General features: G+C 45.8%; 1 protein-coding gene across 6 annotated transcripts in view; it reads right to left on the bottom strand.

Annotated features, from left to right (window-relative positions):
- LOC140391931 (protein furry homolog) overlaps positions 1-18,548 on the bottom strand; it is a 790,380-nt gene that overhangs the window by 397,188 nt on the left and 374,644 nt on the right. For all 6 annotated transcript variants that reach the window (XM_072476991.1, XM_072476992.1, XM_072476988.1 and 3 more), the window contains 3 exons: positions 12,127-12,235; positions 9,242-9,328; positions 7,213-7,384 (listed from right to left, as the gene is read on the bottom strand). In XM_072476991.1, coding sequence (XP_072333092.1) covers positions 7,213-7,384; positions 9,242-9,328; positions 12,127-12,235 — 368 coding nt within the window. The remainder of the gene's footprint in view (positions 1-7,212; positions 7,385-9,241; positions 9,329-12,126; positions 12,236-18,548) is intronic.

Below are 18,548 nucleotides of genomic sequence, written 5' to 3'. Positions count from 1 at the left end.
TGAGTCTGCACCAACCCCCCAAAAGAGCACTCTACCTAGACCTACTCCCCTGCACTATCCCCATAACCCTACCCATTGATCATGGCCAATCCACCTAACCTGCGCATCTTTGGACTATGGGGGAAACCGGAGCACCCAAAAGATACCCATACAAACCGGGCAGAATGTGCAAACTCCACAAAGACCCACGGCAGGAATTGAACCCGGATCCCTGGTGCTGTGAGGCAGCAGTGCTAACCACTGTGCCAGCGTGCTGCCCATGTCCTACAATAAACAGATAAAAAGATAATAAACAGAGCTAAGCAATCCCAAAACCAACAGATCAAATCGGAGCTCTGCATTCCTGTCACATCCAGTTATGAATGGCGGTGGACAATTAAACAGCTAACCAGAGGAGGAAGATCCACAAATATCCCAATCTTCAATGATGGGGGAGTTTAGCACATCAGTGCAAAAGTAAAGTTGCATAATTCGCAAACATCTTCAGCCAGAAGTGCCAGGTTGATGACCACTCTTGGCCTCCTCCAGAGGTTCCTAGCATTATAAATTGTCCAGATATGTCCTCTACACAAAAAGCAGGACACATCCAACCCAGTCAATTATTTCCCCAACAGTCTCAATCATCAGCAAAATGATGAAAAGGGTTACTGACCACTCAAGCAGCATTTACACAGCAATAACCTGCTCACTAATGCTCAGCTCGTGTTCCGCTAGGGCCGTTTGGCATCTGACTCCATTACAGCCTTGGTCTGAACAGGGACAAAAGAGCTGAACACCAGAGGTGAGGTGAGAGTAACTGCCCTTGACAGCAAGATAGCATTTGACTGAGTGTGGCATCAAAGAGATCTATTATTGATTATCGTAAAATTCCATCTGGTTCACTTGCGTCCTTTAGGGACATCACATGGACAAACGCGAGTTAAAACGACAAGCATCTACTTTTATGCGAGGTATGACTCTAATCCGGGCATCCTCCCTCTCCTCCTCTTTCTCCTGGTGCTTGTGCCTCTGCCTTTTCCACATGTCCTCGAACAGGCGCCGGAATGTGGTGACAAGGGGCTTTTCACAGTAACTTCATTGAAGCCTACTTGTGAAACTAAACGATTTTCATTTCAATCAGTTTTTCCCCTGAAGATTTGAATTCCTTAGTGTGAAGGAGCCGTGGCAGCTGCCCAGGAACCTTGTGCATCCTTGAAAAAAAACCTTACTGTGGTCACAAACCGGTGGAGTGAAATTACCTGCAATTCACAATGGTGACTTTACGCTAAGTTAGGCGTTTATTGCAATGTGAGTGCAGCAAATAATTCTTTGCACCTGAGGGAAGCCTGCAATTGACTCTTGAGAATCAAGATCCATGAGGAAACAAATCTGCTCCCCGTTGTGAGCAAACAGGATGTTAGTCACTTCCTTAATGCATCTATGCGCAGTTGACTGGGATACATCAGCCAGGTCCCCTTGTAAACCCTGGGAAGAGCCTAAGTCATTGAAATTCAGTGTGACGAATCCTTCACAGCCACTGGCAGGGAACGGGGGTCAATGGATTGCAGCTCGAGTTGCTCATGCACCCTGCAACCCGGGTCTTCTTCGGCATTGGGTTTCCGTCATGTTAAGGTATGATGTTCTCATTCTGGACACTTTCCTCACAGAGTAGAACCTGGTTGTCCTCCCTCTCCTCCTCTTTCTCCTGGTGCTTGTGCCTCTGCCTTTTCCACATGACCGTGGGCCTTTCCTTTGAGCTTTGGGTGCTCATGTTGATTAACTTCTACTCGCTCTATGTGAGGAAGTGCCATGCCCATCCTCTATGATTCCTTGGATGAAGCGCTGTGCACACTCCCAGAGCACTAGTTTCTCCCTTGCATCTGCTTGCAAGAGATCAGATCAGGCAGTAAAAAACTGCCCTGGCAGACCAGCCTCCCTTGGGTCACGAAAGGACTGTGGGAGTTAGGGTCCTGGCACTTCTGGGACACAAAATGAAAAATTCAATATACATTCATAAGGATACCTCACCTATCCAAGGGGTACTCTGGCTCTCCAAATGAAATGCACAGAAAACAGACCTCCACTTGACCTCGGCATGGATTTTTAAGAAATTCATATATGGTCATCGCTGCCCGTCCTTAATTTCTCGAGAAGGTGGTAGTGAGCTGCCTTCTTGAACCGCTGAGTCCCTGAGGCGTAGGTATACCCACAGTGCTTTTGGGGATGGAGTGGAGAGGCAAGTGGAGAGTATTCAATCACAATCCTGACTTGTGCCTTGTAGATGGTGGACAGACTTTGCAGAGTAAGGAGGCGAGTTAATTTCCACAGGGTTCCTAGCCTCTGACTTGCTCTTATAGCCACAGTATTTATATGGCTAATCCCATTCAGTTTCTGGTCATGGGTAATCCCCAGGATTTTGATAGTGGGGGATACAGTGATGGTAATGCTTTTGAATGTCAAGGGGTCTTGTCGGAGATGACAATTGTTACTTATCACTTGTCAGCCCAAGCCTAGATATTGTCCTGGTCTTGCTGCATTTGGACATGGACAGCTTCAGTTTCTGAGGAGTCGCGAATGGTGTAGAACATTGTGCAGTCATCTGTGAACATCCCCACTTCTGACCTTATGATGGAAGGATAGTCATTTTTGAATCAGCTGTAGATGGTTGAGCCTCGGACACTACCCTGAGGAACTCCTGCAGTGATGTCCTGGAGCTGAGTTGATTGACCTCCAACCGCCACAACCACTGTCCTTTATGCCAGATATGACTCCAACCAAATTCCCATCAACTCCAGTTTTGCAGGGACTCCTTGATACCAAATTCTGTCAATGCAGCCTTGATGTCAAGTGTGGAGTCTGCACGTTCTCCCCATGTCTGCGTCGGTTTCCTCCGTGTGCTCTGGTTTTCTCCCACAGTCCAAAGATGTGCAGGCTAGGTGGATTGGCTATGCTAAATTGCCCTTAGTGTCCAAAAAAAAGGTTAGTGGGGTTACGAGGATAGGGTGGAGGTGTGGGCTTGGGTAGGGTTCTCTTTTCAAGGGCCGGTGCAGACTCGATGGGCCGAATAGCCTCCATCTGTACTGTAAATTCTATGAAATCTATAAATGAAAATCTATGAAACTTCATGGGGTCTAGAGTTGATGTTCAGGTCTGCCAGGTCAATCCCCTCCCAATGTGTACCACTGTGCTGGTGGGACAGGAATGATGGATGGTGCTGTCTGGGACATTATTTGTAAAGTATGATTCTGTAAGTATGACTAACTCAGCCTGTTCCTTGACTTGTCTGTAAAACAACTCCTCAATTTTGGGACAAGCCCCCAGATATTAGCAAGGAGAAATTTGCAGAGTCGACAAAGCTGGGTTTGCCATTGTCGTTTCCGATGCCTAGGTTGATGCTGGATGACCCGTCCGGTTTCATTCTTTTCTATTTTCTTTGTAGCCGTTGAATAAAGCTGAGTGGCATTCAGAGTCAACCACATTGCTCTGCGTACATCGTGCTTCATGCAGCAGTGGAAGCAGCTGGTGATTTGAATGGATGTGCGAAACCCGGTCCTGTCCCCACAAAGAGGAAATGCGCGGTTCGGGGCGGTACTTTGACAGTCTGTTCAATTCCAGGATTTCGGCCACGACCAAGAACTTCTTCGCGGAGTCGAAAATACGGGCCTAAATGGCAACTTTTAACATCTCTGGGTGTGATTCAGAGAAAAAAGTTAAAAGTCCGCTTTTGGGCGTATTTGGCGGGGTGTTTCGCGGCTCAGAATCATCCCGCCATTCTTTTGACTTTTTTTTAGCTTCGTTGAGACCACACTTAAAGGCAGTTGATCTCACCAGCTGGTCCAGATCAGGGCATCATTTTGGAAGGCTGCCCCAATTCCTAGACCCTCCCATCCCACCTTTTCAGTCTCGTACCACCCTCCCCAGCTTTCAGGATCACCCCCTTCCCCCCCCCCCCCCCAACCTTTTCGAGGGCTCTCAAACCCTCTCTCACCCCTGCTTTTATGGGCATGCCCCCCCCTGGCCTGACCCTTGGAACTGCCAACCTGGCATCCGTGCACTGTCAGCCTGACACCCCTGCAGTGCCAAGTTGCCAGGGGTGTGCCGGGTACCAGCCTGTCCTGTTCCCGACCACCCGGAAGTCTTTAATGGCCGTCGAAACCCCCCAAGATGCCGTCACACCTGGTCCACATTTGTGGAAATCAGTGCAAGGTCTCGCAGGCGCAGCCATTGACTCCCGTGCGCCGGTGAAAGCAACGTCCGCCTAATTAAATAAGCCTAATGGTAAGTGCAATGAAATCACACGATTGAGTAATTGGATGTACTTTGTGCTTGGAATGCACAGACATCTCTTTGATACTAAAAGCGGCACGGTGGCAGAGGTTAGCACTGCTGCCTCACAGCGCCAGGGACCCACGTTCAATTCCGGCCTTGGATCACTGTCTGTGTGGAGTTTTCACATTCTCCCCGTGTCTGCGTGGGTTTCCTCTGGGTGCTCCGATTTCCTCCCACAGTCCAAAGATGTGCGGGCTAGGTGGATTGACGATGCTAAATTGCCTCTTAGTATCCAGAGATGTGCAGGATAGGGTGGGGTGGATGGAGAGTGGACATGGATCATGTGCTGTTTTGAAGGGGCGGTGCAGACCCGATGGGTCGATTGGCCTCCTTCTGCCCTATAGGGATTCTATGATTCTACGTGGACAATGGTTACAAACATTGAGGTTTCACAGCTTAGACCACTGAACCATGAAGGGATGTGAATGGATCAAAGCTGCAAATAGTTTGTAGAAGCTGTCAATCACAGACCACTACTTGAAAGCTATGAATGGCTTGCAACTAATGCACCTGTGGGAGCCAGACACAGGCACAGCTGCTCCCCTTCGAGGAATGGACACCTGGAGCTGCAAGGTAAGTATTAGAGCAATAATGCTTCCCACTGCCCCTATCTGGACTGCTCTCTAGCTTACAGACAGGGGTACCTTTTCCTTTTCTGGGGGTGGGTGGGGGTGGGGGGGCGGGGCACAGGTGTTCCTCAATTACAGGCATCCCTGTGGGGAAATCCCCCATTGAAGGAGTCCCTGTTACAGGCGTCTCCCTTTTCAGGGAACCGGAACCGGAGGGGGAGTTTGCGGTAAGGGGGTAGGGGTGCCCAGCCACAGGACCTTGCTTTCAGGCCACTCGCTCAAAATGGCAGCCCGATAGCAGGATTGCCTGGGAATCCCCCGTAATCCATTCCATGCATAAATTTGCATGGTATGGAACACTGAATTGCATCCCGCTTTACAACCCCAAGTGGACTGTAAAACTGGCAAAAAGGGGCTTTTCACAGTAACTTCATTGAAGCCTACTTGTGACAATAAGCGATTTATTTCATTTCACAATTCAGCTCCGGCCGGAAGAAATAGTCTCCCAAACGGAGAATCCAGCCCTCGTGAGTATTGTGAACAACAACTCCCAAATCTCTTTGCTGTTCCATATGACCAGCTTTAGCATAGTGGTTAGCATAGTTGCTTCACAGCGCCTGGGACTTGGGTTCAATGCCTGGCTTAGGTCACTGTCTGCTCCAGTTTCCTCCCATAAGTCCCGAAAGATGTGCTTGTTGGGTGAATTGGACATTCTGAATTCTCCCTCAGTGTATCCGAACAGGCGCCGGAGTGTGGCGGCTAGTGGATTTTCACAGTAACTTCATGCGGTGTTAATGTAAGCCTACTTGAATTCAATATCCAAATTAGTAATTTTATTACGTCTGTAGAAAATATTTTAGAATGCAATTGGTATTACATAGATACATAGAAGATAGGAGTAGGAAGAGGCCTTTTGGCCCTTCGCGCCTGCTCCGCCATTCACCACGATCATGGCTGATCATCCAACTCAATAGCCTAATTCTGCTTTCTCCCCATTGCCTTTGATCCCATTCTTCCCAATTGCTATATCCAGCTGCCTCTTGAATATATTCAAAGTTTTAGCATCAACTACTTCCTGTGGTAATGAATTCCACAGGCTCACCACTCTTTGTGCGAAGAAGTGTCTCCTTATCTCTGTCCAAAATGGTTCACCCTGAATCCTCAGGTTGTGACCAGGGGCGAGATTCTCCGACCCCCCGCCGGGTCGGAGAATCGCCGGGGGCTGGTGTGAATCCCGCCCCCGCCGGTTGCCGAAGTCTCCGGCACCGGAGATTCGGCGGAGGCGGGAATCGCGCCGCGCCAGTTGGCGGCCCCCCCGCGCGATTCTCCGGCCCGGATGGGCCAAAGTCCCGCCGCTAAAATGCCTGTCCCACCGCCGTAAATTAAACCACCTACCTTACCGGCGGGACAAGGCGACGCGGGCGGGCTCCGGGGTCCTGGTGGGGGCACGGGGCGATCTGGCCCCGGGGGGTGCCCCCACGGTGGCCTGGCCCGCGATCGGGGCCCACCGATCCGCGGGCGGGCCTGTGCCGTGGGGGCACTCTTTCCCTTCCGCCTCCGCCACGGTCTCCACCATGGCGGAGGCGAAAGAGACTCCCTCCACTGCGCATGCGCGGGAATGCGGTCAGTGGCCGCTAACGCTCCCGCGCATGCGCCGCCCGGAGATGTCATTTCCGTGCCAGCTGGCGGGGCACCAAAGGCCTTTTCCGCCAGCTGGCGGGGCGGAAATTCGTCCGGCGCCGACCTAGCCCCTTAAGGTTGGGGATCGGCCCCCAAAGATGTGGAGCATTCCGCACCTTTGGGGCGGCGCGATGCCCGTCTGATTTGCGCCGTTTTGGCCGCCAGTCGGCGGACATCGCGCCGTTTCCGGAGAATTTCGCCCGTGGTTCTGGATCTCTCTGAGATCCCCCCTCATTCTTCTGAACTCCAGCGAGAACAATCCCAACCTAGTCAATCTCTCCTCATATGACAGTCCCGCCATCCCTGGAATCAGTCTGGTAAACCTTTGCTGCACTCCCTCAAAAGCAAGAACATCCTTCCTCAGAGAAGGAGACCAAAACTGCACACAATACTCCAAGTGTGGCCTCACCAAGGCACTGTACAATTGCAGCAACACATCCCTGCTTCTATACTCAAAACCTCCTGCAATGAAGGCCAACATACCATTCGCCTGCTGCACCTTCATGCTTACCTTCAGCGAATGGTATTTAACTTGTTGGAAACTTTATTTTAAAATTTCAACATGAATTTCCTTAGTCTTCTGCTGTAGCCCAAAAATTCCATCCCACTGCTAGCAAAAAATATAACTTTTTTAGTATTAAAACTTATGACTGACCTATCATTTTTGCTTCTTCCTCTGTCAGAGTTTTACTCAAGTAAGTTTTCTTCACTCTCAGTGTGTTGCCAGAAGGGAGTACAGCTCCGGTGTTCGGCATTGGTGGCTCCCCATCCTTCTGTTGCAGATTGTCAGCAACCACAAGAAAGGCTCTCAAACCAATGTTCATTCTCTGCAAAGTACATTGTGGAAGTACACGGAGTTAATATTTTGGTATGGAATAACAACCTTCCTTGATTTATATAAGTCAGGATTAAAATTACACCCATTATTATGCCAATATATGGCAATCTTTTATGGTTGTCCGAAGCGTTATATCGATTTCTAGAAAATGTTGTCTATTTTATGTCAATTATTTTCTTGGATTCAATGCAGCTTAGTCATAATTTAAATATCAAAACCCATTTTTCGTGACAAAAAACTAACAATAAATCCTGAGAGGATAGCTGACTCAGAGTGAATCTGCACTTTTAAGAAAGCTGATTCAATTGAAATGGGGGACCAAGGATAAGAGAGAAAGTAACAGCTAAAAGGTAGAGGGACACCAAGTAAAGTAGTTTCGGAAGAAAATTCTTGACCAATAAGGCCAAACGACCTGCTAACAAGAGAAGAGCTCCAGGTGGTATAGGCAAAGGAAGCCAAAATCGTGAAGCAGCGGACCAAACCTTTCTGGTTCTGTGGAGATGGATTTTGAAATGAGAGGGGTTGGGAAAATAGAGGGAAATCATGGTGGGATGTTTGACTGAAACCTCCTGCCACCGAGGGAACAAAGCCCATTCTGATGAATCCTACTGCTGGTACCACGATATATTCTGTTGTCACTACACTTTGAAGGATATTGCTCGGTCACCATGAAGCAGTCTTGTACAAGTTATAAAGATGTCTTTATTATCAATACTTACCATGTACATACTTACAGTAGTAATGGAGCCATCCCAATACTAGATCCTTACACATTACTGTACTCATCCCTAGACTGGACCTAGCTCTAGGTCATGTGCTTTCTTACATCACCACGTGAGTGGCATTGTACTCAGTCTCATGTTAACCTTTTAGGTACTAGATCCAACTACCACACAGTCCACCGAGTTGGGCAGCCAACTAGGAGCTATTTTTTGAAGACAAACAGAAGTTTTGTAGCATTGGAGTGACTCTGAGTGAGCAGTCGGCAGCTCTTTGGATAAAGCTTCCTGGTGGAACACCGAAGGTGGAGCAATTTGTGCGAGAGGCTCCATTCCCAAATGAAGGAGCTGTTAGGATGAAAGGCTGTATCTATGGCCAGCTTTCCACATCTTGTAGCCTTAGCAGCTGTGGGCCTCTTCATCCTCAACATTGAAAGATATGAGAGAGCCTTCATGTTGAGGAACCCTTATGAATGCCTTTCTGTCTCAGCAGCATCCACCTCAGCCATTGGGTCTGCTAGCTGGCATGTGCTGCAATTCTTCCGGTCAGGCCACTTGCCTCAGGAATTGTCTGCAATGCTGAATAAGGCAGTAAAAGCAGAGACTGTCAGTTAGGAGGCCATCTCTTAGGAGACTGCGCCAGGGATGGGGACGGCATGCAGGGTCGGGCTTCCAAATCATTCCAATGTTAGTCTTGACGCCTGCCGAAAAATTCAGCCCATGGTGTCATGTTTGGGTCAAGCAGCAGGGAAAGAAACTTGTGTTTTGAGTGTTATCCATATAAAATGCATTCAATTTTCCAATATTTAACTTGAGAAAGTTCTAATTCATTGCAACTTGATCCCAGCTAGGCAGTCTGACAAAATGCAGTTGGTTATGGAGCCTCAGTTGGTTATGGAACCAAGGATTTTGAAGGTGCCACACTCTCAATTACATCAATTTATAATTTATTTCCATGGTACAAAACTGACAAATATTGTTATTCAATACTTTAATATTTTTTGACATTAATTTGAAATTAAAATCACTAGCACAGAAGACAGATTTTTTCAATATACTTGCAACCACCCTTTCTACTAAAAACCTTAAATTAACAAAATACTACAGTGAAAGAAAGCAATAAGTACCTCAGGATTTAGACTGAAGGTCTTTGGTGACTTTCCGACACTAAGAAGGTCATATATGATTTCCTTCATCGCAAAATCTAGTCGCTCCTGATAAGTGAAAAAATATTTCTTATATTTCTTTAAAATCAAACATGTGAATTTGTTCAAATGCAGATCATTACTTAAATGGATAACGGCTGCAGGATTCCAAGTTAATAATAATAATAATAATCTTTATTAGTGTCACAAGTAGGCTTACACTAACACTGCAATAAATCTACTGTGAAAATCCCCTTGCAGAAGGATCTACATGTTCTAGTACATGAATCACAAAAAGTTAGTATGCTTGTACAGCAAGTAATTAAGAAGGCTAATGGAATGCTATCCTTTATTACAAGAGGAATTGAAAATAAAAGTAAAGATGTCAACTTCAGTTATACAGGGAATTGGTGAGATCGCATCTCGAATACTGTGTGCAGGTTTGGTCTCCTTATTTAAGTAAGAATGTAAATGAGTTGGAGACGGTTCAGAGAAGGTTTACTAGATTGATACCAGAAATGAGTGGGATGTCTTTGTCATGGGAGTGTCCCTTTAAGAAATGTTTTGTCTTATCAAATGGCTTCAGTGATATCATTGTGTGGGTGGAGCTGGGCCGTGGCTCTGGGTTTTACTTTCGTTTTGGTTTGGGCTGTTTTGTGGCTCTGAGTTTTTTGCTTTCGTTTTCACATTTGGATGCTGGATTCAGACAGAGAAGTCTTGTCTTGTCTCTCTCTCTCTGCATGTTAAAAGGTATTTCCAGGTCACTTGATAACTTAAAAGAAATAACTGCTTTCTAGAAGGATTTCAAAAATACTGTTTTGGTAAAAGGGTTTTCTGGTTTATGGGTTGTTGTTATTAACAGATAAGGATAATTCATGAAGGGTTATAAGTAGATTACTGTAGCTGTGTGGGGTATTTATGTTTGTAGTTGATAAAAATGCTTATTGTGTGTGTTTATAAAAATGTTTTGTTAACTAAATTCATAGAATAAACTTTGTTTTTGATTAAAAATGCTTAAGGCCCTTGTGCTCCTTGTAACCAAAATCAATAAACAGTTGTGGTTCAGGTGAACTCCATGATATACTTTGAAGTTTTCTAAACCCTGGCCTATAACATCTTATGAGGTTAGGTTGGACAGACTGGGCTCGTTTTCACTGGAGTTCAGAAGAATGAGGGGTAACTTGACTGAATTATGTGATATCCAGAACAGTCTTGACAAGATGGACGTGGAAGTGATATTTCCACTTGTAAGTGAGTCCAAAATTAGAGGGCATTGTTGGAAAATTAGAAGTCACACTTTTAGGACAGAGAGGAGAATGTTTTTGTTTCATTCAATTGTGCGACTTTAAACTTTCTGCTTCAAGAGGTGGTGGAAGCAGGTCATTTTTAAGGCGGAGGTAGATAGATCCTTGTTAGGTAAGGGAATCAAACATTATCTTGAATGGATGGAAATGTAAAATTTGAAATGCAAACAGATTGACCATGATCTTGTAGAGTGGCAGAGCAGATATGAGGCTCTGTGTGGTCTACTTCTGCTCCTATTTCATATCTTTGTAAATAAAAACAGAAAATACTGGAAGTACTCAACAAGTATGTCAACATCAACATTCCACCATTTTCTGTTTTTATTTCAGATTTCCATCAGCAATATTTTGCTTTTGTAGGCTATAAAGAAAGACTATGGGCGTGATTCTCTGGCCTTGTTGCAGTCGAGCGTAATGGTTCCCCATTGTGGGCAGCTCCACGCCGTCGGAAAATCCCCGGGTGTGGATGCGCATCCGGCGTAACAGAGAATCCTGACAGCAGAGGATCCAGCCCATGAGCTAACTTGGGAAAATTGGTTGCAAACAGCACATTTCCTTCTGAGTGCACATAAAACCCACTAGCTATTCACATCTAAACTATGTTTATATCAGAAAATCTAGTCATGTTATTTGCCTTACAATGACATTTTTACTTTACTTCTGAATTATATTTCCTGCTAATACATTTGCTTAATGTTCTTCAACCAATCACCTACCAGAAATAAACTAGTTTGATGCTACCACTTGGGGAGAATGGCACAAAAATACAGTTGCTGCAAAACCCAAACAAAAACGGTACATTTAATCAGTAAAATCAGTTCAGTGCTTCATTTCTGTGGCTAGAATTTTATGCAGAGGCAGAGGCTCTGCCCATTGGCTGGAAAGTTGGTGTTTGAGCCTGCCTCCACTGCCCCTGAAGCCACAACCAGATTTTACTGTTGGCAGGCAGGCAATTTGTTGCATGAGGTCGTGACTTCAGTCCCCCAAGGCAGGACAGTCTGCCAATCAGATGGCTGGCAGTTCTTCAGGCCCACCGGTGCCACTAACTACAACAGCAACTTCTGGGACTGCAGCCAACCCCACCAGGAGCATCACTGGAAGCTAGAGAAATAGGAAAGTGCGTTGGCTTGTCGGAGCTGATTTGGTAGGTCCCGATAAGGCAGAGAAGGGTGGGATTAGAGGGCGGGCAGACTGCCCAACACCTCCTGCCGACCCACTGTCATGGCAGGGGATTCTAAAATTCTAGCCTGTAATTCAGTATACAAATGGGGAGTTCTGACTGCACAAATGTCAACATGAGTAGCGGTGTGGTTCGTCACCGTTAACATTTTGGCATGCAAAATCTTTCCAAATTATTTTCCTGCTAGAACCATTTGCACATTGAAAAAAATTCTGCAATTGTTAAAATATTTATATATTAAGGTTACAAACATATTCTTATGATACTGATGGTATAAAAAATAGTTCATGCATCTTGTTTCTATTTATTTGAATCTACTCTGTCAAAGAGCTATTTCAAGAATGAAGTAATAAATATAGCAATTTTTGGTATCTTTCCTATACCTGTGCAATGAACTGTATGATTTTCACAAAAATGTTGAGAGGCATATCCCTTGGCACCACACTTCGAGATCCTTTGGGGAAAAGTGTTGCGGTAATGCTTCCAAGTCGACTATAAAAGAAAGACATTGGTGATTGACTGAATCCTCTTCTCTATGGAAAGTAATGAAAGTGTTGCTGCAGATTTAATCACACCGCCAATGAATGTCTACATTTGCTCAATTTTAATAAACATTAATTATGAAAACTAATTGCTTTGTGTCGACCAAACACTTCTCTCCCTTGAATATTCGTGTTTTAAACAACTTTTTTTGATTTACAGACAACGGTTGCAAACTCTAGTCCTAGAAAAGGGCATTGTATTGAAATTTGAGAGTTTTGCTGTTTTCTCTTGAAAACAATGGGATGTGTTAATTTTTAATTGCATTTTTTCATTAATCTTTGACCAGATGTGCCCATCACAGAGTAGGCCAGAAATTATTAACCATTCCTAACTGACTTGAGATGGTGGTGGTGAGCTGCCTTCTTGAGCTACTGCAGGCCATGTGGTGTAGGTAAAACAACAGTGCTGTGAGGGACAACATTCCAGGATTTTGTCCCACTGACAGCGCAGGAACAGCAATATAGCTCCAAGTCAGGTTGGTGTGTGGCCAGGAGCGAAACCTGCAGGTGTGATGTTCCCATGCATCTGCTGCCCTTGTCCTTCTAGTTAGTAGAGGTCACAGATTTGCAAGGTGCTGTTGAAGGGGCCTTGGTGAGTTACTGTAAATCTTGTAGATGATACACACTGCTACCATCTTGCATTGATGGTGGAAGCATGGATGCCAATCAAGCGAGTTGCTTTGACCTGGATCGTGTCGAGCTTCTTGAATGTTGTTGGAGCTGTGCTCATTGAGGCAAGTGGAGAATATTCCATCACACTCCTGACTTGTGCCTGGTAGATGTTGGCAGGCTTTGGGGACTCAGGTTAGTTACTCACAGAATTCCTAGTCTCTGGCCACAATATTTACATGGCGAGTCCAGTTCAGTTTCTGGTCAACAGTAAACTCCAGGATGCTAATATTTTGGTCCACTAAAAATCTGAGAGAATGTGGGATTCAGTAACGTTCAATATAAAATCCATTTTTAATACCCTCGAACAGAACATCAACCACTAACCAAAAACAGTGCTTATGCAAAAATGGCAAAAATGCCAATTTTTAAAAAGCTGTTGTCACTGTTTAGGCCCTGGGTACCGGTGATCTTTTCTCAGGGCGGCAAGGGGTTGGGAAAGAAAAGTTGCAAGTATACAAAGGCGATCAAAAGTGATGGCATATAATGGAAAGACTGAACATAGGTGTATTTTCAGGAGTCTGCACTGTTGGTGAGGAGCTCTGCCTCCCAATAGCCTAAATCTAAAATTTGGGTATACCTTTTGGTAACGACAATTCGGCACTTTGGACAGATTTTTACCATCTTGGTTCGTCCCTGTCACAACGGCAGGACCATTTCCAAGTTGGAAACCCAACCCCCTGATTTGCTTGCTTTGTGGCTGCTCTTTCTCAGAGCAAACCAAATAGCAGCCAGAGGTATGGTTCCTGACCAATCAGGGAGGATGGGTGGGATGCAGCAGTTAATGCAATAGTAAAAACCTTCATTGTGAGGGAACAAAGAGCAAGAGTGTGGATACAGGATGTGATAAGGCTGAACCTGGATCATGGACTTGTCTGTAAAGTTCAGAATTCAAGCAGTGAAGGGACAAGGCGAAGTCCTCTTTAAAGAGGATAGCAAGAAGAAACCAGTCAGCCTCCCAAACAGGCACAACTTGAAGTTGCTGAAGTAGTGTGCAGCAGGAGTGTTGCGCTGAGAATCCAGTGCTAGAAACAGTTCAATTACCTCATGAGGTCCGCCAAGGTGAGTCTCATGCAACTCTCAGCTGACAGCCATTACTTTCCCATCTCCCTAGGATTGTCCTGCATAGCACTTTGCTGACTGACACATTCATTTCTTCTTTCTAGCCACCTTCTCAAATTTTCATTTCAATGGGCAGCACTCACACTGACCCATAAACAATGGCCTCTCCTGTTCCCATTCCCCAGTTACCCATATCAAATGTCGACCCTCTATCTTCAGAAATTGTTTAACCCTCACATTTTTAAATCTCTGCCCCATCTCCTTCCAGAAAGAGAGAATCCGCAACTCCAAGGAAAGACAGAAAACCGGGGTTGGAGCTGCAGTCATGGCGACCCTGACATCTATGGAGGAGGAAGTCTGGTGATTGGCTGCATGACAGCAATGCAAGCCATTACCAAAGAAGATATTGGGGTGGCCCAGAAACCAGGGGCTGGATTTTAAATCTGCCTGCAGCCACTTAATGGGAAATTGGCCAGTAATAGACTAGCTTCAAAGAGCTGCCAGCTAATAGAGAAGCTATGGCCAATGCTAGTATTGCACTGCGGGCTTGAGGAGGCATTCGGCCCTGAAGCAGGGCTTGGTCAGTGTTTGTGGGTCGCACTGGGCAAAGGGGATGGGGCCAGGGTTTGAGAGGCCATTGAGGGAGTGGAATCTAAGTGGTTAACAGATAGGGTGGGGGGGGGGGGGGCTCTGATGAGCCCAGGTAGCCTCCTAAGGAGAGATCGCAACCCACTCACCACTAGCCTGCGCAGGAAAACTTGCTCAGCTGAGCATTTGGTATGGTCGCCTCCCTCTGTTGATTAATTCCCGGTGGCAGCAAGATGAGTCTTTTAAGTGGGCATTAATTGTTCACTTAAGGGCCTCAACTGGCCCACTGGGTGGTGGGCTACCCGACACAAAACACACACTGATAAAATTGAGGGATGGTAGGGGTAGGCATTTTGGCGGCAGGCAGGCCACTAGCTGGATGTTATATCCCCTATCTTCAAACTTGCTCGTGGCAGAGTGCAAAGTCCAGTCCCAGGAGGCAGCCTTAGATATCACAATGCCATTTGGCAATTAACTATCACTCATGTCAAATGTGGTTGACTCAGAAGAGAAGGTTCACTAGGTTGATCCCAGGTATGGAAGGATTTTCTTTTGAGCATAGGTTGAGTAGGTTTTGCCTGTACTCATTGGAGAAGAATGAGAGGTGACCTTATTGAGACATATATGATTCCCAGGGGGGTTGACAGAGTAAATGCTGAGAGGTTGCTTCCTCTTGTGGGGGAGTAGAGGATCAGAGGGCATAATCTCAGAGTAAAGGGCCGCCCATTTAAGAGATAAGGCAGAATTTTGTCTCTCAGAGAGTAGTGAATCTGGAATTCGTTACCGCAGAGATGTAGAGACTGGGTCGTTAAGTATGTTCAAGGCTGGCATAGACAGATTTTTAATCAGTAAGGGAATCCAGGGTTATGGAGATAAGGCTGCAAAGTATAGTCCAGTGTAATTGGCAGAGCAGATTCGATGGGCCGAATGGCCTATTTATGTTCCTCTGTCTTATGGTCTTAAATGTCCTCTGAAATGGCCCAACAAGCCACTCAGTTAAAGGACAATTAGGATTGGGCAACAAATGATGGCCTTGCCCATGATGCCCACATCCCTTGAAAGAAAAACAAAAATCAACTTCACCAATCAATTAAATGTCATAATGTACACTATATGCTAATTTAGAATCCTATTTCACCTACTTTAAGCACCATCTCTTTGATCTCCCACAGGTGCATTGCCAGACGTGGCAGAGGAGATGAGGCAGGGAGCTGTGGAGACCTCAGTGAAGGACTGGCATTCTCTAATGAACTGTTACATAACTGCACATTGCAGATACCTGAACCTCGAAGTGTCCAGCATCTCAGTTGGATAAAGGGTACATGGTGAAAAGCACATCATATGTGAGCAGGAACAGGTGCTGGAGACAGAAATGGCTTTGGAGAATCCCCACTGTATGGTGCAGGATACTTCGAGCTCCACTCAGCTAGACACAGATGCTGAGCCTCAGGGGTCATGGACTTGTGGAATAGTATCTGTTAGAATTCTCCAAGGGAATGCCCATAAATGGAAGAGTCCACCTCTATCCTTTGCTGTGCTTTGATGTCTCTGGCATTAGAAGTGTGGCTCACCTGAGGGAGAGTTATATACAAGCCACTGAGTGCATGCTCCCCCCAAAAATGGCCTGGTCAGTCTGGCTGCCACTTTGCAAGGCATCAAGGTATCATCTTGCTGGCTGAATGCCACATAGAAATGCAGCTCTTTGGCTCACAGTTCGCAGGGAAGTGCAGGAGATCCTGAGAGGGAAGATGGAGAAAGGGCTAACGGCAGTGAGATTACTTCTCAATGTGAATCCACTCATTGAATTTGCCCTTCCCCACTCTGACTGAGAGACACAATGTTCTTTCCCCATGACGTTTTCCTCTCCACAAATGCCGATGGGGAATTTTTTTGACAAGGCCCACATAACTCCAAAACCCAAAGGATGCCACAGGTTTCTCTAGAGTGAGGGAATGAGCACCCTGCCTCTAATTCTGCCAAAGCCACAGGGGTAAAATCATGTAGAAAGCATGCAAGGACAGTGTCTTAGCTGCACAAATAAATCACTTGGGTGTTTAGTTGTTCGTGTAACATTGATTATCTTGACTTGACTGAAGACCTGAGTTTCTGAAACCTTCTTATTGCCACGCCATCAATTTTTTTGGATCCCTTGGGCAATTAAAACGTTGTGAATGGACTGAGCCGCATTGATGAGGAAATATGGTTCTGAAAGTGATGGGTGGGTGCCTGTCTGGAGGAAGAAGTTTGCTGTTGGGGGAGTGAAGTTCGGTCCATCATGACATAAACACTGAAAAGTTTATTAAAATCAATTCACTTCAAATTAACGTGCAATCTGGCATTCTTTCATTGTGTAGAAAAAATAAATATTTCAAAACTCTGCCACTGATGTGAACTTGCGAGCAGCAGGTAGTGACTGTGTTTCTTGGAAAATGACTGAGTGCAGTTGTAATTTACATTTGAGTTGCTTGCTACATGCAAGTGTTGCTGATGGCACAGTGATTCAGAAAGAGTTGCCTCAAATGCCCAAAAGACACAGTGAAAGCATTTCATTTTTCTCTGTGAGTGTCTAAAAGGCCTTTGTGACATAAATCTTAATGACAATGATGACCATTCTCATTACTCAGAATATTTGGCAGATTTTTGCCGGAGCTAGATGAAATCATAGCATAGCTCATACATCTCAATAATAACCTCCCTGTTAATCCTCATCCTTTTCATGCGCTGCTGGTCTGGATTACTAGGCTTGCTAGTTGTTGAGTGATAGTGTGGTCAATTGGAATAAGTTCTAAAAGTCATAGAACTCTTTGGTCTCTGCATTCAGAGGCTATCTCCCTTTCTGAACCATCTTCACTGTGATACACTTATCAACGGCTACTGTAACCATGACAGAATAGACAGAAAACTACTTTTCAACATTCATCTCTTTCACTGCTGGGATAAAACTTAAAAATGATTGCTCCTGCTGCACTTTGGCCTGTCTCCCATCTCTGGCTTCTGACTGTGAGGTCCACATAGCCCCTGGATTGTCTGTCATCTGTGACTCCTTTCTATTTTGCAGGAGGAATCTCTGCACTCTGTGACTCGTCTATGGGAACCTTCACATATTTCCCCTTTCGAAAAAGGACTACGGGCAACAATGACCCTCCCAAACCACAGCACTCACAACTTCCATGTGTTGGTGAAAATCATTCCTCTCTCCACGCTCCCACCCCGACCCCCCACGCAAATCAAGAATCTGCGTACATCCCCTTCCAGTAAACAACATGGTATTCCTTTCACCCTTGCTTGTCAGCGTTGCATGTACCCTTGTCGGGGTCCAACTTCCCTCCCTTCAGTCTTCCCTCTGCCTTCTATTGTGTCTTCTTTCCCTTGCACAGCCCTCCTTCCCATTGCCCCCCTTGAGCTCTTCAGCCCCACCCATCTCACACCCTACCCACAGTCAATCCTCTGTTGATCGAAGTGGCGGGTGCATACAGCACAGTCCTGTCTGTACAGACAACAGTGGCAGGCACTGGGAGCAGGAGACCCCTGAAACTCCCAACCCCAGGCATCACTCTGGTCAGAGTCGGCCCAAGTGAGTGGTCCAAGAGTCCCACAGCACAGTTCTGTCCATAAAGACAAGGTTGGCATGGAGCTGGAGGGCACAAACTGGTCTGTCCTAGCAGAGAGATGTTCAGTGCAACAGGAGCGAACTGAGATCCGCCTTGTGCACGTCACAATTTTACAAACTGATTTGAGGCCGACAATTTGCCACTGGTGTGATGCATCATTGGAAGGCATGTGGAGGATCCGGTGAGCAGCTGTTTTAATGAACATTCATAAGATGCAAATGAATGCAAATTATAAGGTGGGGGAAGGTTGGTTGGGAATTGTGGTTGGGGAGTGGTTTACGTAAGCCATGTTGGCTGGATTTTGTTGTTCATTTGGTGTGTGGTTGCTTATTC

The sequence above is a fragment of the Scyliorhinus torazame genome, chromosome 15 (genome assembly GCF_047496885.1).
Source record: "Scyliorhinus torazame isolate Kashiwa2021f chromosome 15, sScyTor2.1, whole genome shotgun sequence".
NCBI classification, from domain to species: Eukaryota; Metazoa; Chordata; class Chondrichthyes; order Carcharhiniformes; family Scyliorhinidae; genus Scyliorhinus; species Scyliorhinus torazame.
This window is presented reverse-complemented; position numbering and strand designations above follow the sequence as displayed.